Source organism: Heterocephalus glaber, unplaced genomic scaffold (assembly GCF_053883595.1).
Source record: "Heterocephalus glaber isolate CG9 unplaced genomic scaffold, H.glaber_assembly_v1.0 deba00001442, whole genome shotgun sequence".
Lineage (NCBI taxonomy): Eukaryota > Metazoa > Chordata > Mammalia > Rodentia > Bathyergidae > Heterocephalus > Heterocephalus glaber.
The window spans coordinates 1795454-1821365 of NW_028258296.1; the positions used below are offsets into that span (position 1 = coordinate 1795454).

Below are 25912 nucleotides of genomic sequence, written 5' to 3' on the forward strand. Positions count from 1 at the left end.
GTTAGGGCTCGGGGTATGGTAGATACCTAGCAGAGTTGAAAACAGGTGCACACAGGATTTACACATAAATGTTCTCCGTGGCGTTATTCCTATAACCACAAAGTGGAAACAACCCAAATGTTGGTCATCTGACAAATGGATAGTTTTAGTGTGTCAAGATAATTGGTACACTGCTGCAAGCTACAACAGGGACAGGTGAACTTCAAAACACTCTGCTTGACGAAAGAAGTTAGGCACACAAGATCACATGGTATAATTTCATATACATGAAACGTCCAGAATAGACAACCCTAAGTAGGTTAGTCGAAGTCTAATGTTGGGGTTGGGAAGAAATGGGGAGTAGCTAGACATAAAGGTTCTTTTTAGAATGATGAAAATATTCTTAAATCACCTTGTCGTGATGGCTATGCAACTCTGTAACTATCCTAAAAGCCACTATACTGTACACTTAAAATAGGTGAATTTAAAATTATATAAATAATACACCTATAAAAAGTTGCCAAGCACAGTAGCTTCCATAAAATATTAGTGTATTTTTCTAAAAGAGTTTTTAAAAATATGTAGAACATGAACTTGGCTCTACTGACAGTCTGCTTCCTTTCCCGTCTCTTTCCCCCTTTAAGGGACAAAAAGTGCAAGGCCACATCATCAATTTGTAAAACATGAAATAAAATAAACCTTCACAAAATAAGAAATGCTCTCAATTGCCAAGCTGAGAATATTTCAGGCTGATAATGTATAAAATGAATTTAAAAAATTAAATAGGGTCATTTTCAAAATTCCGTATGACATAATACAGGGCTGCATCCCATAAAAACTTGAGGTAATAGTTTTTAAAACAACTTTGTACAAGAGAGGTAATTTTCTGGGGATGTTTATGTTTCCATATACTAATAAAAGCTCAGAGCACTTTTGCATCAGCTAATAGTTATTTAAGGACAATTCCCTGTAAATATTTGTCTTTCCAGAAAAAAGTTCGTAGGAGGACTATTTTACCGTGGGTGTGAGGAGGAAACTGCCAGGTCTTGTCAGCTGAGGCACTGAGGTCCCTGCAATCGCCATGGCAACCGTCTGGCTAATCATGCTTCCACTCTCACTTTCATAGTCCTCGGTAGTGGTGCAAATCGGTCTTCCACGTTGATTGTGAGTTTCTGAAGGGAAAAAAGAAACAAAATTATTTAGCTCAACTAACAGTTGTTGAGCCCACAATTCCTCTTCCTAGCCCTCATTATTCTTTAAAACAAAAACTTAGCACCTATAGCCAGCCCTTGAACAACCCTGAGGTGGGGGGCAATGCCTGTAGTCAAAACCCACGTGAAACTTTGTGCCTCCCCACAGCTTACATACTCATAGCTCGCTCCTGACTGGAGCCTCACCAATAACAGCAATGGCTATGTAACGTGTATGCTGTATTTTATCTGCATTACAGGCAGTGAAAACCAGGCAAGAGCCAGGAGGGACCACCTTGTACTAGGCTACCTCATTACCAGCCAGAGGAACTGCTCTGCTGAGGTGACTGGTGTCACGCAGAACTCACAACACTTGGGCTCGCTGTACCAGCAAAAAGACATAGCTACAAAATTATTGCAGTAGTACAATATGTACTAGTTAATTTCATGCAGTTACTATTTCATACTGCATTTTTATTTTTCATCTATCCATCCTTCCTATGGTACTGATGATCCAACTCAGGGGCACTCTACCAACGAGCTACAAACCCAGCCATTTTTGTAAAATTGGTTTTTCTTTTTGTTTTGACACAGGATCTCACTGAGTTGCCCAGGCTGGCCTCAAACTTGAAATCCTCCTGTTCCGCCTCCCCAGTGGTGAGATTAGTTAATACTGTGTCTTTGTGTTTGTCCATAGTTCTCTTGATGCAGATAGTACCATGTACAGTCTGTGTGCATAAATTTGATAAATTTTAACTTTTATAATAGGTTTCTGCCTATTTTATGGACGCAAATGATAAAACAGACTATTACCCACATATATGTCACATATTCATAAGACGCCTGACTTTTCCTTACATATTGTTGAATTTCTAGGTTATAGGGTTTGTTTTGTCAAATGGTTGCAAATCTAAAAAGAAGCCTATAAATGGACCCAAGTGGCTCAAACACACTTTGTTTGAGGCCCAAGTGTAATATTTATCATTAGGGTTACTTCTTTTAAATGTTTCAAGCATTAACTCATTTCTACAGTAATAATTTGTAATTTGTAGAAAACTAACTTAATATAGATATAACATTTCTGCCTTCAGGTAAAAAAGCCCATGTTGGCAACCAAAATCCCACGAAGACTACACTCACCTATACTCACCCTTCCGTTCCCTGAAGGCCGGTACCTCTGCAGCACTGGCACATGCTAAAGTGCTAATGCATGCCAGGGACCAGGAAATATGTTTAATTTTATTGAACAGAAGTACTTTATCAGGCTAATAACTAGCTAGTTTAAATTCCTTAATTTGCCTTACTGAAAACGTTTTAGCAACCTAAATTCCACAGTTAATTCATTTTGGGGTTTTTTTGTTTGTTTTTTTCGGTACTGGGGACCGAACTCGAGTCCTTGGCTTGCGAGGCAGGTGGTGGAACCACTGAGCTAAATCCCCAGCCCATACAGTTAAGTAAATTCCAAACATTTGAAACAAAAGGAATAAAACATGAGTTCTAGTTTTTGTTTTGTTATTTTTTGGTACCGGGGATCGAACTCGGGTCCTTGCGCTTGCGCAGCAGGCGGCGAAACCACTGAACTAAATCCCCGGCCCAAGTTCTAGTTTTTAAGAAGTAATATAACTTCAATTTACTAACCTAGTATTGGCAGTTAAGCATAATTCTTGACATGTGGGTGAATTTGAATTTCAACTATACACATATATGACTGACAATGAAGACAGTAGATGCCTGTTAAGTTTTCTTGTATTTTTAAAAAAGGCACAGTTAAACTCATAAAAGAATGCGTGGGAATCTTGTACTGAAGTTCCTCACACAGCCAAAGAGGTTTTCAGTAATATGGCTAAATATTTACAATTAACTTTATCAGTGTCCGAGTCCTTTCCTAAAATAAGATCTTTATCCTTGAGATACTTTTAACATCTGTAGACAACAAGCTTTAAAACCTGCCTCCAGTTACACTAAGTACCTGTAAAGTCATGCAGCTGAGGCACAGTTTCCATGATGATGCCAATCAGAGGCAGATACAACATGGCCACGCGAGCTTTGATCTGGGGGTCAGAGTACCGCGGGTCAGAGTCGTGACTAGACAGCAAATTGTGCACCATATTGATGACTTTCTTATGCAATCCAAACAGTCTATTTAAAAAGAAGAGATGAAGAAGTAGTAGTAAGGTCACAGAGATTAGTTGGTATCTTTAAAGTAAACAGTAAGTCATAGTATTTAATTTTGTGCAATTTCTTAACTCTGCCATTTATCTGCACACATGCCTAGAAAATGCTTCTCATTTTAAATAAAATGATTAAAAATATAAAAGTGTGTAAATTAAGAATTTAGAAAAAAGGCATTACTGTACAAATTCACCTAGACATAAAACTGAACATTTTGACATTAACTCATTAGTGCATCTGAGTATTAAAGTTCAGAAAACCTCTAATAACATTTTTTAAAAAGTAAATTGTAAATAACTTTAATTTTATCTCACCAAATCAGGTCTTTTCACATTTACCAAAAATAAATTATTTCTTTCTCTGAAAGAGAACCCTTCTACCTGATGTATCATATAGTCCACAGGCTGGCCTCTTGCACATACACCTCATTCGGACCCCTGGGGTTTTGCTAGCTCCCAGCCCCGTTTCAACTGGGTTGATGAATACACTAGCGGTGGCCTAACCTCCACACATTCCTGTCTCTGTTCTTAGACTGAAGACTCCTGGACTGTGCAAACCATCCCAACTAAAAACTCATCCACTCCAATTCCACTGTCCCTTTAAAGCTGCAACCAGCAGCAGTTTCAGATTTCACTGTTTCCTGACACCTCTTGTTATCAGTCTCAATGCAAGATCTTATCTCCAACTTCCTCTTAGGAATAAAAAAGCATTCTGAATTTGCTCTGGCCCAGTCTTTTAACACATGCCTACCTTTATCCCTCCATCTTTCCTTTTGGTCTCAGAAAAGTAGCTTCTCTATATGGTCAACAGCTTCAACACCTCCCCTCACTGAGTTCTGCCCATCTTCTCTCAAGTAAGCCTTTCCTAGCTTGCAACATATACACGCTGAGAGGTGTGATTTGGTAACAGCTAGTCTTTCTCCAGAGCCCTGACCTTTTCTGCCTCCTGGCCCAGCCGCATAAGAGATCTAGCTGGAGATCTCTTTCTTCTCCATTCTAGATTTTTATTCAGAAGGTATACTTTTAAACACTCTCAAGAACCACCTTTAACAGACACATCTTAGTTCTCTCATTCTCCAGTTCTACTTGATGTTATGTCATCTGATATGTTTTCTTCTCATTATTTTTATAGTTCCTATCCTTCTTATTTCCTGTCATTCCAATTCCAAGGCTCAGATTCTAGTCACCTTTTTATGTTCCCCTCCTGCACTTTTTGCATCACCAGTACAAGTCTCAAACCTGGATAGCCGGGTATTTCTCAGCTCTCAGCAGCCATGTAAACTCTACTCATTTGTTTATACGAAGCTTGTTCATTTTTACATTACTCAATCACATTCAACTATTAAATACATATTTATGTAAGACCTATAATATTCTATTCTGAATGTTTGAGATAAAACATTGCCCTCGTTCTTAAAGAGTTCACTTTAGCAAGAGAGAAACACAGACCCAAAATAATAATTTGTCACATGGTATATAAAGATATAAATCCTCTAGTCTTCTAATGAATTATGTACTACAAAATTAGCATTTAATCACAGTATACTCTCTTAACTTTCTAACTGTATTGCAAGTTTCTAAAGAGCAAATCTTTGATCAAACATATTACTGCTATTCAAAGAATTATTCTTGGTTAGTTGGTAAGCAGATGGAATAAAACACAAAAATTCCTTTCAAGGATATAAAGACAATATACGCAGCATATCATCTCTATACCTCTCAAGAAGTAAAATTTAGAGATGATTTGTGAGTCTTTCACAGTCATTCATTCATTCATGGAATGAAAATAGAGTAACTAAGTATTCGCTTTGTATCAGACACAGTTTTAAGGTGCTGGGGGAATACAGCACTGAACAGGAAAGGCAAGGGATGAGCTCCCAAGTTCACTGTAATAGGAGAAGACACACAACAAAAAAGCAAGTTTCAGGTAAGAGCTTTATAGAAAACAAACAGGGTCGTACAGGTAGGAACGACTGCAGCAAGGCCAGCTTGGGTGCAATTTTGACTGGGTGGTCATGAAAGCCTCAGTGAAGAGATGCTGTTTGAGTGGAGACCTGAAGAATGACGAGGAAAGGAGGGTGCACTGCTTCAGGTAGAGAACAGGGTGAGTGTGAAGGCCTTGAGATGGGAAAGAGCCTGGCACATTCAAGGAACACAAAGGCCAAAATGGTAAGATCTCAGCGTGTGAGGAAGGAAGAGAGCAGAGAGAGTAGGCAACAGCCAGAAAAGCAGAGTTCTGAGGACCATCATAAAAAATCTGGGCCTTACTGTGCACGCTGTTTAACATGCACATGTACGCGCACACACACACACACACACACACACTTTTAAGCAAGATACTGGCATAATCAGATTTCCATTTTTAAAAGATCACTCAGGTTGCTGTGTAGAAAATGATCTCAGGGAGGCAAAACTGGAAGCACAACTAGAGCAACAGCAGCAAGGAAGGTAAGAAGTCGCTGAACTTGGTATATTTTTGCGGCAATATCTGTAGAACGTGCCTAATGGGTTGGATTTAAGAGAGACTGGAAGAGGAAGAAACAAACAGAAGTAAAATAACAGGTGGCAGTGAGCACGACTCTCATTACTTCCTGGGGTTTACAGAGACATCCCCAAGGGTCAAGACCAAGGTGCTCCAGCGTGAAGAGGCAAAAGAACAGTACAGAGTTCTCTCAGTCCTATATTCCACATAAGCTTAGCTTACTAAAACTGGTTCTTTTTTTTTTTTTGTGGTACCAGGGATTGAACTTGGGTCCTTGTGCTTGTGAGGCAGGCAGTGGAACCACTGAGCTAAATCCCAGGCCCCTAAAACTGGTTCTTGATGTGGAAAAGAAACCTCACTGCAGAAATAGCCTACTGTCAGTATTCTCTTGTTCTTTCTATCAGACACCCAGGTCACACACACTTCCCGTCTTCCTTCCTAATTGAGCTAAAACTTATTCAGATCCCACTACGGCTAAGGGCAGGCTGGCCTGATCTCTAGTTTCAGGAGTAGATCCTAATTGGGCCAGTCCTGCTTACTAGAGCAGCCAATGGCCAGGTGTTTTGTGACAGCAGGAAGAGACAAATGGCAATCACCTCACTCCTCCCTTAACTGAGAAGGTGAACAGCATGCCCTAGAACACACTGCCTGCTCTACACTCAGGACCAGTGGCTCATCTCTCATCTGCACCATGCAGACCTTGACTGACACGAGCGGAAGGGTCACAGAGCCACAGCTGGTCAAATCCGCCAGCGATCCGGACAGCTCTCCGTGGCTGTGGGGCACAGGGCAGGCAGGCAAGCTCCAGAGTGCCCAGGAAGATGGCACGAATGCTCCTGCCAGACACGAACAGGATGGTGTGTCACTTCGACCAGGCGTGGTGACTACTGTGCAGTCATGACAAACAGCAGCTTCCAGCAAGCTTCAGACATGTACAGAACCAGAACCATGACTCTATCTACTGAACTGAAAATTTTACTACACTAAAACCCTTACTTTTCTAACTAATACATTTCTTCCCTTTAATAGAGCCAGTATGAAGAATTTTTTTTTTTAACAATCAAAACCATCCTAACATATCCAGTAAAAATATGAGAATATACATTCAAATGACTGAGCTAGATCAGCTGTTAAAGAGAATATGTTTAGACAGGCTGTTTTCAGAGTGACTGTTTCCCAAACAATGGACCCCTGTGTCTTCTTCAGATGCCCTCATATTCACTTGTCAAATGGTGAACGGTGGGAGGCCCAGAGTGTCACCCGCATATCTGCACTCTGTATCAGTCTGCACACACCCCACCCAACCCTCCACGGACACCCATGAAATGCGCTTCAGACCCTGACAGTTCTGCAGAAGGCAGGGAGAACCATTTCTTTAAACCACATTCCAAACATAGGAGGTTGTCATTTTTTGCAGTCTTTCATTTGAAGAAGACTTGGCCTTTTCAAATTTATGTCCCTGCCATATTACTGAGAACTTTACAAACCTCTTTTATTCCTCAAATAAATCAGAGAACATTTGTAAAACCTGCATTTGGGCATCTCTTTTTGTTTTCTTGAGGTTTTATATGAGGTTAAACTGCATTATAAACTTAAATTTTACCCAAATGAATTACTGTCATACGGATTTTTTTTTTAAATAAGAGACAGAGTCTTGTACATTGCTCCAACTGCCCTTGACTTTACAATCTTCCTACATTAGTCTTCCAAGTAGCTGAGACTATACGCCACTGTCACCACGCCAGCCCCTCACACAGACTTCTGAGAGAAACTATCAAGGTGTACACTGCCCATAAGGGACGCAGGACCCCAACACTAATCTATTTCTGCAAATTCAAATCATAAGACAACTGCCATTCTTTCCTTACAATGTGGGATTCTAAAAATCTTCTAAAAGTGTGCATAATGAGAGGTTTTCAAAACCAAAGGATTATTTGTTTCTAGCTCGATTTTTGAAATAAAGTGCTATGTTAGTAGGACAGCAATGATAAATTTCCCTCACAAGGAATGAAACAGAAAACTAATTTATTTTACTTAACTAAGAAGTGCCTACTAAAATTCAGTAAGTCAGACCCTACCTACTAATATGCATAATTTATTTTACGTAGTATTAAGAAAATGCTACTAAATAAACCATGATACACCACCAATTTTAAGACAAATCTCAAATTCAGAGATGATAAAATATGAAAAAGTCTTTCTTAAAATTAATGAAATACAAAAATAACATATAAAGGAACAACGAACAGTGAAGTAGAAAAGGAGCGGGAAGTAGTAAGCTTTTGATTTTTAAGAAGTGCACATGGATATTTCTGTTCCATTGTCCAAAATAAAACCGATATTGTACAAAGAAAATCGAGTTCCCTCACCCATCAGCATCGGGGTCTAAAATGACAGCCAGCTCTGTCAGCACAAGACCGGCCAAGTAGTGCTGCTGGCGGAAAGGCACGGACAGCTCAAACATGTTCGCGATCTTCTGGTCCTGTGCATTCGTGGAGAACCCGGAACTCTGTGGAGGCATGAGGGAGAACAACACTGTAACAGGTGTGCGCCAAGACATCCTACATTTAGACAATTACAACAAGTGACACGTGAGCATGACTGAAAGCCAGATAATCTTTACATAGGACAATGTATTCTATATTATTACTAGTGTAAGCATCAGAGAAAATAAATGTTCTTACTTTTGGCACAGAAGACTATGACAAAATTCTTTATTAATTTGATTTTCTCTTTGTTTGTTTGTTTTGTTTTTCGGTACCAGAGACTGAACTCAGGACCTTGCACTTGCGAGGGAGGTGGCAGAATCACTGAGCTAAATCTCCGGCCCTGATTTGATTATTTTTTATTGAAATGAATCTGACAGAAAATTTAAAGAATCCTTCTTATATTGAAAAATTTCCATTTGGTTTTCTCCTTTATTCTCTTAGCCACCCAACATTTCAATATCATTCTCTGGAGGAAAAAAAGGCAACTAAATCCAAATGTTATAGTATACTTATCCCAGAGTACAAGAGAAATATTCACAGTCATGGCTACTGGGTTCTAGAGAAATTTCAAATGGCAGTACAATCATTTGTCAGAGAACATACTATTTCTGGAATTAGTACTGTGTTGTGGTCTATTCACTGAGCTTATTTAAAATTGGACTACTGCAAAACAGCATCCCTCAACATACCCAGTATCCCATCCTCAGTACCACCCATGAGGACTTTTGCAGAAAAACAGATTTCAGATGACTCTGAGGGGTAATCACTTTCTTAATAAGCACATAAAATTCCTTCTGACTTCTCAAAGAAGAGGATGTTTCTGTAACAACTAAAATCTCACAATCATGCACTTAGATGAGAAAGGAGACAATACAAAAAATTCTGAGAATTTCCTGGCTGAAGGAGATGCTCAGTAACAAGTTAAAACATAAACAAATGTGTTTCTTAAAGGTTGTAGGAACTGTATCTATGATTAATTTGCCTGTGACTAGGTAGCCACACCTTTGGCAAAAGAGAGCAAAAGCCCAGCCTCATACATTATAGGAAGGGCACACTGGCCAGGTATGTTGTAACATGATGGTTAAGATGTTTTGCAAGATAAAATGAAAAGCTGTGAGTGTGCTCTGATGCTTTCCAGTAAGTTTTTCCTTTTATCAAGCCTATGAGATTGATTTAGCCTAGAGGCTTCCATTCAGGAATTAAATTTCTTGAAAAGAGAATAAGAAGTGCTTGAGATCAACTTCAACTTTAGACATTAAGAGGTAGTTTGTTTACCTTAGGGATAAGATAGCAGAAAGAGTCTTTCACTGGAAAGGAGAAAAATTCTGGCTTCTGATATTAATGGTGAAGTCCCTTTAAACCGAATCTATCTGAGATGACATATGTGCTACTGTAACAACCCTTTTTTATCTTTAGAGAAACTACCAGCTAGCTGCTTAAGTGCTACCTGCGGAAAGCTATAAACATCCACCGAACTTCCTCTAAGGCTTCTGAACAGAAGAGAAGCAGGGAGGGCCAGGGGGCCTCCACTGCAGTTTTGCTTCACTCCTCTTCCCTTCACAGGTACTGATCTCTAAGTCATCGTGCACCCCAAATGACATCAGTGTCTACCTCAAGAGAACTCAATCTGTGTAAACATCCAAATAAGTGAATTTATGTAAGTGAATTTACTCTTACGTGGATAGATCTGTGAAAAGAATACAAAACAGTGGTTAAGAACTCAAGCTCTAGACAGAATAAAGCCTTAGTTTAGAGCCTGGCTCTGCTGGTTTTTACTCAGTGATGCCTATGTCTCCAATGGATTTTTGGGAGAGAGTGTGTGTGGATGTGTGTGTGTGTTGTCTGTAAAATAATAGAACCTAACTCCTAGAGCTGTTCTAAGGTTAAATGAGGTAATTCTTCTAAAACCACTTAGAACCAACCTATCATATAGCTGTTAGTCAATAACAATTAGTTATAACTTTTCCCACTGTCTAATATTCTTTTTCACAGACATGGATTGAACAATATGCACGGTCACATATTGTGCACACCTGAGATGTTGCAGAAGAAACCGAAGGGGATGGAGACGCCGGGGGAGTGAGCAAGCTGCAGGGGAGGTTTAATGTAACATAGTGCTCATGGCTGCAGATGATTCGCAGAAAATCCAATCGCAAGGACACCAGGACACTTGGATTTGGCAGTGAATAAAGCTTTGAAGATACCTGGTAAGCATTGCATAAATAAAAGAACACTAATTGAATGTATACTTTCTTTTAACAGTAATATCAGAATGATAAATTGAAAAATTAAAGAATAGTACTCAGTGGGAGGTTTAGGGCTTTGTGATTTAAACAGTAGTATCAGCTTTTGCCAGAATTACTGCAAAAATAGAAAAACTGGAACTACAAGATCAACAGTATATATCCATTTGCCTAACTTAAAAATCACATTTTATATTTCCAATGTAAGATACATATTTCCACTTGTGAAAATATACTTTACGAGGAAAAACATATCACCAAAATAACTTATCACTTCTTAAAAGAGATTTATTCTTTTTATAGCCTGTTGTGTTTACCTGAATTTATAACTATTCTTTATTTTCCCAGATCCATAATAAGCTACTTAATGAAACATAATACAAAGTGACTTAACAGCTTTGGTATTCACAGGGTCCAGTTCAATGTCTGCCAGGGTAGCAATCAATACTTCAAGAATTAAGATAGGGTAAGATTTGGTAGCAATAGTACATGACATTTTTTGGGAAAAATTAAAACATAAGTGTTTTGCAAATATTTGCAACTGGGTCAGTGCCCATGCATAATTAGCTTCTCTAACTATTAAAAGAAGGAAACTTTAATAAAGGCACCCAATGGAGCTTGCCTTCAACATTTTAAATATTACATTGCCAAATAGAATTGCTGACTCATAGTCACCAAAAACTAATCTGTGGATGAGCTGGAAAGTGCTTCATAAGCACTGTGTCTCACTCCCCTCAACGCCACACGTAGGATTCAATCTCCTAAATAATTCCAGAATGAAGCTGGGCATGGTAGCACACATCTGTAATCCCAGCTATGTATGGCAGGAGGATCACAAGTTCAAGCCCACCCTGGGCAACTTTGGGAGACCTTGTCTCAAAATAAAAAATAAAGGGGCCGGGGATTTAGCTCAGTGGTTTCACTGCCTGCTGTGCAAGCGCAAGGACCTGAGTTCGAGCCCCGGTACAAAAAAAAACAAAAATAAAAAATAAAAAAGGGCTGGGGAGTAGCTCAGTGCAAGGGTGCTGGGTTCGATCACACCAGTACCACCAAAAACCAAACAAACAAATAATCCTGGGATGGGACCCAGAGATATGTGTATGTTTGAAGCTCCTCTAAAAGGTAATTCCAGAACAGATAATACTACTCACTACCCAAGTGGCTCATCAGTATCAATAACTAATGTGTTCCAAAAAGCTGGCTTTGTTCATCAGTTGATAAAAATTTTAAAACAAAATCAGCTGTTGTGGAAAAGGTCTAGGGTGCTTTTAGTTCAATAAAGGCAAGACACTGAACAACATTTGTGGACTTCAGTAAACACCTGTCCATGACTCCAAACTCTACAATGTTAAGGGCTGCATTAGGGGGAACGCAGAGCAAAAATTCCTCAACCCTCAACACCACTGAAGACAGAGCATGCATAGCAATTTACGCAGGGTAAATGTGGCACCTGTGCAGCGTCTGGAAGCCGCTTTACATCTCTACCGACATGGCTGTCTGCTCCAAGAATGGGAAGGGAAGAGTCCTGATGGCCTCTACAGCTCAAGGCAAAGCCTGCCACTGATAACCGCTTGCCACAGTCCTGGTGTCCCAATGAAACTAATATGACTTACTCTTGCCTCAGTAAGAGCAACACATTACTGTCTGTTTTGTTATTTTTATATCAGTACATTTATGTGCTCTTGAAGCTCCAGCTCTGAAAAGAGCAAACACAGTATTTAATTATCAGTAGTAATTATATGTTACCTGTTTATAGCAGGACTTTATAAGGCTAAAGACAAATCCTCTGTCCATAACAGACAACAGATCATTGAGAAAGAATGCAAGGCTTGTATTGAGTCTCTCAACCATTTCTGTGTCCTAGGAAATAGAATATAAAGCAAAATCAAATAAGCGTGTGATAGTTTAATTTCAGCTTAAAAGAGAAATAAATGAAGAAGTTACTGTTACCTTCTGAAATCTAGAAACTATATCACTAGCAATTGTGCTGACAAGAGCAGCAATGTCATCCATAAAACGTTCTGGAAAACGACTTTTCCTTGGAGCATCCAGTTTATCATTAAAGTACAAATGGTGCACCATGCTCTTTACCTGAAAAAACATACTAATCTTCAGTTTAATTTCTTGTTATTTTAATTAACAGTTATAAGAATCTAGCACTTAGGAGCTTTTCACATACTTTGAAGAATTCCTTAAAATATGTTGTATTTGTCAAGGAAATATCAAACAATACAACTCAATCACTACATCACCTTCATAAAATTATTCAGGCGAAAAATCCAACGTATGGCAACAGAAAAATACTTACCCCATAAGAAACATTTTAAAATCTCCTTAACTTTGTGCATGCCCCACCATAAGCTCCAAAAGGTTAGAAACCCTGTCTACACCAAAGCGTCATCAGCATCTACTGCAGGGAGCAGAGAACAGGAACACAGCGGACTCTTAAGGGCTCGGGACTTACAAGAAACAGTAGTCAGAACCCCACAGAGACTTCAGTTCACGGAGCACTTCTAGGTAGATTATTACACCACTGGTAGTAACAAAGAATTCTGAAATTGAAGCTAAAGTTCTATAGTTGGCATAAAGCTCAGCCAAGTCTTTTTTTTTTTCCATTTAGTTTATTGGTACAATTTAGGTATACAATACAGTTATACATTCATCGTTGGGATCTTGTACCTTTACATGATCTCTCTTGGTTCTTATTTTTTCCCCATTCCCCTGCCCTCCCTTCACCCCCTCCACCCTTCTCTATTTACAGAGACTTTGTTTCCATTTTTTCTTTTCTCATATTTTTTCTTTTCCCTTCTTTCCTTTCCCCTACCCTCCCACTTCCCCTACTCCTTTAGACCTTTTCTTCTCATTTCACATTGTCAATTATACATTTCGATCCTTATTTACACTTTTAGTTTTTCACATATGGTATTGTTTTTATATATCTTTTAGTTATATTTTACTACTGGGTGTTTAAGACCAAGTTAAAGTGAGACTCGTGTCAATCAATATTAACCTCTTGCTGTCTGTCAAGGTCAGCTGAGTCTCCTCAGGCATTACTATGGAACCATGTATAGAACCTCTCTGCTCCTCTGTCAGGGTCAACCATCAGGATGGGTCACAGCCTTGCTTGACCATGTAACTTTCTGTGAAAGCATAGGAAACTTTTCCTTCTTGTTGATGCTTCTTTGGCACACTGTAGGTTTTTTGTGGGTTTTTTTGGTACCGGGGATCGAACTCAGGTCCTTGTGCTTGTGAGGCAGGCGGCAGAACCACTGAGCTAAATCCCTGGCCCTGTAGTTTTTGATTCTTGTCCTCTAGGAGTCTAGCAATCGCCCTGCTGAGGACGTCGTGTGGCTCATCAAAGTTGTAGGATCCTGTAGAAAGGATTCTCTCATGCCCTGGGTCCTCATTGACCTTGGAGGGCCAGTATCAAAATATTGGCTGTCCTCTTAGCCCAATTACCTTTCTAGTTTTGGTCTCCAAATATAGTTGTTGAACACCTCCTATTAATTATTATCTCAGTGGAACCTCCAATACTGTCACAGGAAATATGAAACATGAAATGTTGTATCTCCCAACCTGTTAACTGTATGATACACTGAGGGCTTGTTCTCTAGGAATTGAAGAATGAGTCCTAGGAACAACGGAGGTTAACAGTAGGAAGATATTTATTGACAGGAGAGCTCCTCGGGGCAGGAGGATCCCGAGTGGGCGGCCCCATTTGCCACTTTCTGAAGCAGCGCTGGGTCCTTTCCTGAGGGTTATGAGGTGTGATCAGAAACACGGTGACTACTGCTGCCATCCAGGCTCTAAACACGAGCTGTGTCCTCATCCACCTGATTCACTGCCTCTGAGCTCTCGAATGATCAGTGATGTTGAACATTTTTTCATGTTTATTTGTTGCTTTTACTTTTTTGCCCAAGAAATGTCTGTTAATTTCAGATGCCCATTTTTGAAGTGGGTCTCTATATTGGGGGGGGGGGTCTGATTTTTTTTAGTTCTTTATATATTCTAAATAGTAGAACTTTGTCTGAGGAACAGCTGGTAAAAAAATTTTCCCACATTGTGGGTTGTCTATTAGCTCTGTTGGTGGTTTCTCTTGCTGTGCAGAAGATTTTTAATAAGATGAAATCCCAGTTGTTGATTCTTTGCGCTAGTTCCCATGCTATTGAGGATTTGTTCATAAAGTCTTTTCCTATGCCAATGTCTTCAAGAGTTCAACCTAACTTATGTTCCAGCAAGTTTAGTGTTTCTGTTTTAGTATTTAGATCTTTAATCCATTTCAATTTTAGTTTAGTGCATGGTGAAAGATAGGGGTCCTAGTTTTAATCTTTGGCGGGTTGAAATCCAGTTTTTCCAGCACCATTTATTAAAGAGGCTGTCTTCCCCTCAGTGAGGGTGTTTTGCTCCTTTGTCAAAGATGAGGTGGCTGAGTGTGTCTGGAGTTGTGTCTGCATCTTCTAGTCTATTCCACTGATCCTCAGGTCTGTTTCTTTGCCAGTATCATGCTGTTTTTATCACGGTGGCTTTGTAGCATAATTTCAAATTGGGAATTGTGATACCCCCTACCATGACCCTGTTGCCTAAAATTGCTTTTGCTATTCTAGGTCTCTTCTGGTTCCAGATGAACTTTTGGATTGTTTTCTCCAGTTCTGTGAAATATGCTGTTGGGACTTCAATCGGGATTGCATTGAATCTCTATAGCAGTTTTGGAAGTATGGCCATTTTCACTATGTTGGTTCTTCCAACCCAAGAACAGGGGTTGTCTCTCCATTTTCTTATATCCTCTTTAATCTCTTTCTTCAGAGTGCTGTAGTTCTCAATGTAGAGGTTTTTTGCTTCCTTCGTTAGACTGATCCCTAGATATTTCATTTTTTCGGTTGCTACTGTGAAAGGGATTGTTTCCCTAATTTCTCTCTCAGTGAGTCTGTTATTTGTGTAAGAGAAGGCTGCTGATTTTTGTGTGCTGACCTTGTCTCCAGCTACTCTACTGAATCTGTCTAGACGTCTTTTGGCAGAGGCTTTAGGGTCTTCCATGTAGTGTATCCTATCATCAGCAAACAATGACAGTTTAACTTCTTTTATTATCTTTATTCCTTTTATTTCTTTCTCTTGTCTAATTGCTAAAGTTCAGCTAAGTCTTAAATGGTGATCTTTTGACTCATACTAGTATTTAAGAAAGCTGAACGTACATGTGAGACTTTTTAAAGTCAAAATTACAACTTTTATCTCACAACAAAAATACACAAATTACAAATTTGTGTTTATATTCTAGGGGGGAAAATGGGCTTTCTGTTGCTTATACATGGTCTGTGATCTTCTTTTTCTGTACAGTAACAAGTTTCTAGAAGGAATGTCTTCTTATCCCCAATGCAGGTAATGGTAATCAATGCTGAGAATGACCCTATGTATGTTCTGGAAGCTTCTTTTCTTTCTTTCCTTCCTTTCTTCCTTGACTCCCCCCCCCCCATACTGGAGACTGAGCCCAAGGCTTCTCGCTTACCAGTGAGCTGCTTCCATCTCCACCCTTTTATCTTGAGAACTGTGAGTACAGGAATGAGCCATCACTTCTGGTTATTTCTTTTTTTGGAAAAAAAAGTTTCAATAATTTGACTTTCTAGAGCTAAGGAAGAAATGCAGAGGGCACTAGGTGCCCTAGTGTCAGGGCACCTGAGTTTGTACCACAGTTCTGCTGCCTGGAAGCCGTGCCTCCTTAGGCAAGTACTTAACTGCTCTGTGCCCTGGTCAGCTGCTAGCATACTGTACTCACTTGATAAACATTTGTTCCGTCATGTATGTGTTTATGCATATATACATCTACATGTTTTATATAATATAAATGCATTATAAAATATTAGTTCATTCATTTGTTTTTAATGTCATTTACTGAATTAAGCAAAAACAATTCCAATTTTACCTTCATTATGCCGAGTGTCCACAATGTTTATTAAGAAATATAATACCCGTAATTTTGCCTTGGGGCCACACGGAAGACCACAGGTGTGCAACAGAAAGATACTTCTAATAGAAAACAAGATTACACAGAATTGTTCACTGATACAAAAACTACTGAAGAATGTATTTGGTTTGCTCACCATTAGTTCAAAAAAGAACCAGGCCTGCTGCAAAGCTGACTCTCGAACGCTGCCACTGCAAACGACCCACTGCAGAGCCAACTCCTCGTGAAAAAGCTACCAGAGTAAAGCAGAGTCATTATCAATGTCAAACCTGCAGCTGTGAGAAGCCAAATACAATGCAAATGCAAATGAAGGTGTAATGAGAATAAGCAAAATAAGGCCTGTGAGCCGCTGCTGATGCAGTGGAGACACCCATTAACGAAACGACCATTTACGCACATAAGACAGTGCGTGTGGCACAGCTGGGGATGTCGCATGTTATCTTGGAGTAGTAAAATGTAACTTTAACAGGACAGGGAGGAAACAGCCTCCTAAATTGTACCTGCAAACAGAAACCAGACTGAAAACTCACAGGAAGATCTTGTGTGTGCCTTAAATACATACTGTAACATGCACCAAAACACTCATGAACTTTGCTGGTACAATTTAGGAAATACTATTAAAAGTTTTAAATTTTGCTATACGCCATTCATTTTCAAGTATTTAAAATCTTTCTTTAATTTTAACAACAGCAGAAAATTTCTGCGTAAGTACCCAGCATTTGCAAAGTAGTGTATATTAATATGAAGACGGACTAACTAAACTGTGCGTAGGGAAGCAAATCAATATATCTTACTAAGAGTGATAATTTCTCTAACTCATCTTCCTTTCCCTGGAGATTTAAAACACAAAACAGAAGCAGTTACAGAAACAGAATTAAGAAGTGATGCATCTTTGGTACTAAAATTTGATGATCAAATGTGAATTCACTAAACCATAAAATCAGTCAATCCTAAAGATATGAATATTATCTTATGTAAAAGCCTACACTGGAAAGCAGGTCCCAAGAGGCACCGATGAGCAGAGCCTCCTCAGGTACTCCTGCAAACACAACCCAATTATCCTAGTATCTTCTACTGGTTATGTAAAGAAATCTTACAAGTATTTAGTGGCTGGAATTACTTCCCCCTCTTTGTATTGTTGTCATATGAATCTACCTTTTTAGTTGGTAAGCGTCCCGTTAATGTTTGTAAAAAACTTGACGTCTCTGTGTGCGAAGACATACGATTACAACTTCGATCCATAGCCTATGGAGTGAAGATGAATGAATGACGAGAGAACATTAACATTGCAGGGGATGACTTTGCAGTGCAAGGGCTGTATAGTTTTAAAACAGACTTTTACTGTGGCTTCAACAATCATTTATTTCATTGCTCATCTCATTTATATTACTTTAAGCTGCTTTAATAACAATGTAGTAGAAGTATAAAAATGGCTTCTATATATTTTTAGTTTTTTAAAAAATACGTATTTTAATGATTGTAGTATTTGGAGTGCTGCAAAGAATGAAACTTTTCTGTGTGATCTATAAACATGCACATATCTAGCAAAAATATATAAAACGTAAAAATATACTTCTCAACTGATCTCTGACCAAAAAAGAAATCAAGAATTTTATATTTAATAAAGAAAATTAAAACATTAGAATAATTTCTTCCATGTTTTCACTACTGTCAAAAAAATCACTGTTTAAGAGTGTCATACACTACTTCAAATACAAACTATCTACAATATTAAACAAAGAATTACAAATTTCCTTTAAGAATGAGTATTTTTCTCCAAAACAGATGAGAAATATATTTTGAGATACCATGCAGTATTAGCTATCAAGCAACTAGTCTTATGTAAGCAAAACCTAACTCAACTAAATTATAACAAATTTCATACTTTGCAACACAGTATAAATTAAAATGAATTTTTCTTTCCAGCATTTAATCTTATAGCATGCAGATCATACACTGTTCATATTAATTTCAATTTATTACTGCTCCATTGAATGATTATGAATAAAGAAAGGCAAGATAGCTAAATGCAAATGATTTCATAGTTACACTGTAGACCAAAAGCAAACAGAAAACTGTTGTTTTTCCACATACAAATTTTAACGATTTCTACTAAAGATATGCAATCCCTAAAGTAGAAGCTGTTATAAAAGCCATCATTTGCATAAGCAGCGGGCATTGAAATACTGATAGGATGTATAAAGAACAAGGAGTAAGACAGGAAACAGAGAAGGAGAGCACTACTGGTGCAACTGGTGGTATTCATGCATAGTGGGTAGAAAATGTGCTAAGTAAACAAAAATACACACGGCTTAATGATTAAAAAAGCAAGCCACTGAAATCACAGTATGTACTAGCAAGTAATGTTCTAAAGGGAAACATCAGCAGCCAATAAAAAAACCTCTAAGGTAAACACCACCTGTGTTGATTCTGTACTTGGGCTGGGGTTGGATCCCCATGGGGCAGCTTTTGGACCGCCAGTGTTAACCCAGGAATTGGAGCGATCTAAACCCTAAGCATATAATAGAAAGCAGTTGGAAAGGAAAGAAATATTACATGTTGCATGCTATAAATTATTCTTAAAGAAACCCAGACTTTCCAGTGCAAATCTATTCTTAATTAGTACTGTTAAAACAACCGAAAATTTAGGCACCTACAAAGTATTAGTTCACCCACATTATTTTATTACATAACATAAAAATAATAATCATCTTTTCACGTAAAAAATGACCGAGAACAGTAAGTACAGTATTCAAAGGTGTTTCCTCTTTATGTGATGGGATCACTTTAAAGTACCAACAACTAAAGTTTCCAGTGTTACCCTCCTAAGCCCTCTAAGACACTACATGTGAGCTCATTTCCTCTGCATTGAACTAAGAAGGTTTAAAGGACAAAATGGAAGCAAAATACTGCATTCTTTGCTCAAAGACTTTAATTTCACACAATCTCTCATAAGCTGCAAGCTACTGCACATGGTACTCCACAATTCTCTCATTTTCTTTTAGGGGACAGGAAAAAAATGTAATTATGAAAAATGATACATAATATTTGCTTCTTCCTAGTAATAGTGACTTTGGATTGTGTTTACTTTTATTGTGGTTATTATAATTAAACAAATGGGCTACTATTTAAGTGGATACTGGGGCTATCTATACTGGAATTATGTCTTCATCACCACCTTCATTAATACAGGTTTTTAAATATGCTGCAGTGTACGTGAGCAGAAGCGAATTTATCTGCTTTCTCTGAGCGGGCTTACTATGATCCCCACTGAAGGGAAGCGAGCCTCTCCTAACCTGACACATCATCAGAATCACTTATGAAGCTTTATAATATTCAGATTCTGGGTGCTACCTCCAAAATTCTGATTCAGCAAACTGGGCAAAGGGTATGGCAATGTGCTAATTGGCACTGCAGCAAGATATAAATCAGCATGAGTAGCAAAGATAACCCAAGACAAGCTGATTCAAAACATTAGGCATGTGTATGGACCCAAGTCAGATAGCACAAAGGACAAGAAAAGGCAAGGAAAGAGCCATGACCCAGGGAACCAGCCCTGTCCAGACAGCGGTCCCTGGGGAGCCTGAGGACAGCACAGCAAGTGGCCAGGCTCTCTCAGAGGGCTGTGTCAGTCCTGAGCGTGACCGCCCAGCCAACAGGAGTTCTTAAATACTTCTTGAGAAGTTTGAAAGACAAGAAAAGAAAGAAAAACTGCAACTGTTTAAGGCTTCTGCTTATGGGCAGCATTTCCTCTGCTACTACGGTTTTCCCCCTAAAACAGAAAGAAAACGAAACAGTGGAATAATAATCACCCATTTCTCCTTGTTTTGGACACTCTATGATGGGACTTGAGGTTCAAATTCAGGCTCTCCTGCTTACTAATTGTAAAATCTAAAAATTACTGAAAATCTAAAATTACTTAATCTCCTGAGTTTCTTATTTCTCAACTAGGGATAACAACAGTGTCACCCTTATGTTATAAAGATCAAATTAAATACTTCAAGTAAATTAGTAAGTGCAATGAATACAATAAACTCTCAAAGTTTACAAAAGCTTTCCATACTTTTTTTTTTTTTTTTGGTACTGGAGATTGAACTTGTGTCCTTGTGCTTGTGCAGGAGGTGGTGAAACCACTGAGCTAAATCTCCGACCCTTCCATACGTTTTTTAAAAAATACTTTCTAGGCCAGGGATTTAGCTCAGTGGTTCTGGCGCCTGTCTCGAAAGCAAGGTCCTGAGTTTGGTCCCCGGTATAAAAAAAAAAAAAACACAAAAAAATTTCTACCAAAGAAAATTAGACAATACCCAAATATTAGTAAAATTATGTAACCAACAGACTTGTTTAAATAAAATCCCTGCTTCTCAGAACCCCATTATAATATCTCAAGTAAAAGCAACTCAGCAGGCATATACCTTTTGGGTAAGTTAAAATGAAGTTTTCCACTATTCTCCAAACTTACGTCTCCACTATATAAGCATAAAGTTCTTCCCGACTTATTAAATTTTTATGGTCACTACTCATGTTACCAAAAAAACAAAACATAAGTGTGTGAGTTCTGCAGAATTATAATTGTGCTCTTCTATCTCATTAATTTCAATCAAAGAGTAACAGTAACTTTGCTGTATCCTTAAGCTCACTTTTTAATTCACTCTTTAATAATTTCCTTTAACTAAGGTACATGATAATCAATAATCATGATATATAAAAAAGCATACATCACTATAAAATTGCACTGGCATTTGATTAAAAGTAGTAAAATTCAAACTTGATATAAACATATATTTACATAATTAAACATTAAAATACTCTTGTTAAGATGAGGAAAGCAAAGTAGTTTTGGCAAAATGAATAAAAGAGTCTCCCAAATACACATTTGGAGTTACGAGAATAATAAACATTAGTTTACATTCCATAAATATTCCTGAGTTTTAGATGGTCTACTTCTTGAATTAGGGAATGAAATATAACAAAAACTTTCCTAAGGTCAAATCTCTGAAGATCTTTAATGCATAATTAATCTTATTGATAGGAAGAGAATGAGCAAAAGTGTTATCTAATTTTTAAAAAGGTAATTTATTCTTGCAGTCCCAGCACCCGGAAGGAAGCTCCCCAGCCTCCATCCCAGGCTCCTAGGGCAGTGAAGCTCAGCCGGTCCCAGCACCCGGAAGGAAGCTCCCCCACTGCCATCCCAAGCTCCTAGGGCAGAGAAGGTGAGCCGCGTGGGCGCCAGAAGCTCCCCCACCCCACCCAGTGAAAATGAGAAGACACATAAACAAGCCTCAAAAACAGACTTCCAGATCACCTACACCAACCCCAAAGGAAAATAAGATGGAACACTCTGATACTCAACCACCTGGACTCTCTGAACTGGCAACAAAAGAGGACCTGGGAAAAATGAAATCAGAAATAATTATTCAGGTAACAGCAAAGATTGTGCTCATGGTGCAAGACATGATTAATAAATCTAGAGAGGACACAGATAAAAAAAAATAGAAGATCTGAGGAACATGATGGAACCCCAACATAGGAAACAAATGGAATCCATAAAACAGATGCAAACAGATTTCCAAGAGATTAAAAACTCCATCAAAAGTCTGCACAGCAGAATGAACCAATGTGAGGATAGAATTTCCATATAGAAGGTAAGATTGCAATTAGTGATCAGGAAAAGAAAAATCGCTTTAAAATTGTAAAGGAACACGAGAAATCAAGCCAGCAGCTGCTAGACGATGCAAAGAAGAATAACATAAGACTGATTGGAGTCAATGAAGAAACAGGAGAGAGTGCAGATGACATAAAAAAACTCTTCACAGAAGTGATGGCAGAAAACTTCCCAAGGAGTGGGAAAAAACTTGACATACAGATAAGTGAGGCATATAGGACTCCAGCTAGCCTTGATCAAAAAATTCTACACATAGGCATATAATAGTTAGGATTCCAGAAATCCAACAGAAGAACAAAATTCTACAAGCAGTGAGAGAAAAGAAATAAATCACATACAAAGGAAAGCCCATCAGAATCACAGCAAACTTCTCAATGCAAACCCTCAAGGCAAGAAGAGCTTGGAGTGATGTATTTCAAGCCCTAAAGGAAAACAGCCTCCAACCCAGATTGATGTACCCTGCAAAACTATCTTTCAAAATTGATGGAGAAATAAGATACTTTCATGATAAAGAGCACCTCAGGAACTTCATGAATACCAAACTGGCACTCCAAAAAATTTTAGACAATATCCTAGGAAAAGACAATGAGCATCACAACCCCAGGAAACCCAGCACAATGAATCCATTGGGCCTGACAAATTAAACGCAAAGGGGGAGAATCCAAAAAAAAGAAAAGTCATGACAAGGCTTTTAAAACTTATAACTTCATCTCCCTAAGGAGTATATAATTCAATCTTATTATTGTACTGATTAGTATTTTTCTGATTCTAGAGTTGCACATCATTCCTTGTGCTATACTGGCTATTTATCATCTTATGTCTACATTTTAATTGGGTTGTCTATTAATGAGCTCTAAGGATTCTTTATATATTCTGCTCATAGGTTATATGCATTATAAATATGGTCTGTTTAAGGACTACTTTTCATTTTAATGATGTCATTTAAAGTTCTAAATTTTGATGGAATCTCATTTCTCAATTTTTTAATTTTATACATCATGTCTTTTGTATCCTAGGTAGTTCTTGCCTACCCTGAATTCATAAATATTTTCCCTTATAATTTCTTCTTAAAGTTTTATACTTTTAGGCTTTCATATTTAGGTTCATAGATCCCTTCAAGTTATTTCCATGTATGGAAATAAAGGGTTGAGGTTAATTTTTTATATACAGATACCAGGTGTTCTAGTGCCGTTTGCTGAAAACACTATCTCTTCCTCAGCTCTTGAACTGAGTTTATATTCTGTAAAATGCTAATGTTAAATAATCTTTCAAAACTCAGTGGACCATATATGTGTGGTTCTATTTCTAGATTCTCTGTTTTATTCCAATGGTCTATATGTCTTTCCTTACTGCCTTGATTACTGTAGCTTTAGAAGAAGTCTTAAAATTAGGTACTAAACATCTTCCAACACAGTTTTTGTTTTTTTTAACTTTTCTAGGTCCTTTGTATTCCTACATAACTTTTAAATTTCAATATCCAAATCTTCATTTATAGCAAGTATACACAGACCTGAAATTTTATATATACCTTGTGTTTTCTAATCCTGCTAAATTCAAGTACAAGTTCTAGGGGCTCCTAGAGATTTCTTAGTATTTTCTCTGTAGATGATCATTTCATCTACATATAAAGATTTTGCTTCTGCCGAGCCAATCCTATACTAGTTGTGTCATTTTATTGCCAGACTATTTTGGTGGGGACTAGGTTTCAAAGTTTAATGGACAGATGAAGAGTAAGCATATCTGCCCTTGTTCCCCACCTTAAGGAGAAAGCATTGTGTCTTCTCCATTCATATAAGGTGTTCTTGCTGGAAGTATGGAGTACATGTCTTTAATCTGTTGAGAAGGTTCTATTCTACTTCTAGTCTCCTGATAGCTTTTACCATGAACACCTGTAGAATTTAGTCAATACTTTTTCTCTAATTACTGACAGGATCATATGGCTTTTTCCTTTCCTTTGTTAAAATGATGACTTTTTGGGGTGGATCTTCCAATCCTGAAGCAACACTGCCATCCCTGTAACAAAACCACTTTCTACATCCTGCCAGATCTGACTTCTAATAGTTTGTTTTGTTAAACTAATGTCTATCTATGTTCATACTTTTTTCTTCTATTATCTTTATCCAGTTTTAGGATTAGCACAATGTTGAGTTCCTAAAATGAGGGGAGAAGTGTTCCTTCTTTTTTCTGCTTTAATTGTTTGATATAATTTATCAGTTAAAATGTTTATGAGCCTACTGTTGTCATATAAGTAGGTTTTCAAGCTAGGAATATACTTTCTTTAATAGGTGCTATTCAAATTTTATATTTCCTCCAGAGTTAGTTTCATTAATTTGTCTTCCAAGGTACTTCTTAGAAGTTGTCAAATTTATTTCAAAACGGATTTTTGAAATATGCTTTCTATATCCTTTTAAATTCTGTAAAATCTGTGGTAATGTCTCCTAGATCTTAATATTGTAATTTAAAAAATGTATAACTGATATTGTGTAACAGGAAGAAAAGGTCAAAAAGAGCAGGGGAATTGGGAGGGGTAGGGGAAGGGAAAAAATATGAGAAGAGGAAAAAAATGGAAACAAGGTCTTTGCAAATAGGGAAAGGTGGAGGGGGTGAAGGGAGGGCAGGGGAAGGCGAAAAAAAATAAGAACCAAGAGACTCATGTAATGGTACAAGATCTCAATGATGAATGTAACTGCATTTTATACCTAAAATGTACCAATAAAGTTAATGGGAAAAAAAAAAGGTAATTTATTCTTGCTAAAGACACTCAATGTTTGCAATCACTGGATGAACACTGCTTGAGCCCCTTCAATATGCTGGACATTATAGGTGCTTTAGATGGATCAGTGAATAAATATCCCTGCCACCACAATGCAGGGACACTCTGGTAAAGGAACACAAACATTAAAATACCAACATGACGAATAACTAATTCATATGCTACAGTAGAAGGCAGTAAATGTGATTTGAAACAATAACAGAGTCAGAACGAGAGGATTAGAAGGAATCTCAGTGCCAAGGCTAGAGAGAAAGAATGACAAGGTTACGTATTTAGATCAAATGTTCAGAGCAGACCTGAGGTGTCTTAAAGGAGCTGAGGGAGGTAGTCTGACAGGGATCTGGCTTAGCGGAATAATGTAATCTGACTTAATTTCTTCTTTGCTGTAAATTTTAAAATCAACCTTCTAGTTGCTCTGCTATGAACAGAGGGTAGAACAGCAGGGAAAGCATCTTACAGCTACTTAATATTAATTCCAGGAGAGGCACTGGGTGCTCAGACCAAGGTGGTAGCAGCAGAAATGTTGAGAAGCGCTCTTGAGCAAGGCCCTGGACGCCACTGCCAGCACGGGGTGGGGGCTGCGGGCTGGGGCAGATAGTGGCTCTGCTTTAACATCTACTCCATTCAAACAAAATCATTTAGAAAGCAGCTAAGTTTGGAATTTCTGAGAGTTATACCAACAAAAAACACTTTTGTAAGCAGCAAGCACAGCATTTACATGGTATTTGATGGAATTTAATAGAGCATGGGACTCACAAGGACAGAGAAACAAGTGCAGAGACCCAGAGCATTTCCACATTAAAAAATCAGAAAAGGAAGAACCCACAAAGGAAACTCAAAAAGTATAACCAGTATTTTAAGAAGAAAACCAAGAGTGGAGACCTAGAAGCCAACTAAACAGAATAAACCAGAGAAAAAAATAATCTGTCAAGAGATGCGGGTAGATAAAATAAGACGAATTCTGCTC

General features: G+C 38.1%; 1 protein-coding gene across 17 annotated transcripts in view; it reads right to left on the minus strand.

The window, feature by feature from the left end:
* The window catches only part of Dock7 (dedicator of cytokinesis 7), a 198422-nt gene that overhangs the window by 56396 nt on the left and 116114 nt on the right, over window positions 1-25912 (minus strand). For 10 of the 17 annotated variants that reach the window (XR_015451897.1, XR_015451898.1, XM_021255637.2 and 7 more), the window contains exons 23-31: window positions 18930-19022; window positions 17666-17755; window positions 16647-16742; window positions 12505-12645; window positions 12301-12414; window positions 10345-10515; window positions 8192-8331; window positions 3139-3308; window positions 997-1151 (exon numbers count right to left, since the gene is read on the minus strand). Coding sequence is in view for 15 of the 17 variants with exons in the window: in XM_021255637.2 (XP_021111296.1) it covers window positions 997-1151; window positions 3139-3308; window positions 8192-8331; window positions 10345-10515; window positions 12301-12414; window positions 12505-12645; window positions 16647-16742; window positions 17666-17755; window positions 18930-19022 (1170 nt within the window). In the remaining 2 variants the exon portion in view is untranslated. The remainder of the gene's footprint in view (window positions 1-996; window positions 1152-3138; window positions 3309-8191; window positions 8332-10344; window positions 10516-12300; window positions 12415-12504; window positions 12646-16646; window positions 16743-17665; window positions 17756-18929; window positions 19023-25912) is intronic. The other 7 variants (XM_021255643.2, XM_021255642.2, XM_021255640.2 and 4 more) reach the window with 3 other exon arrangements.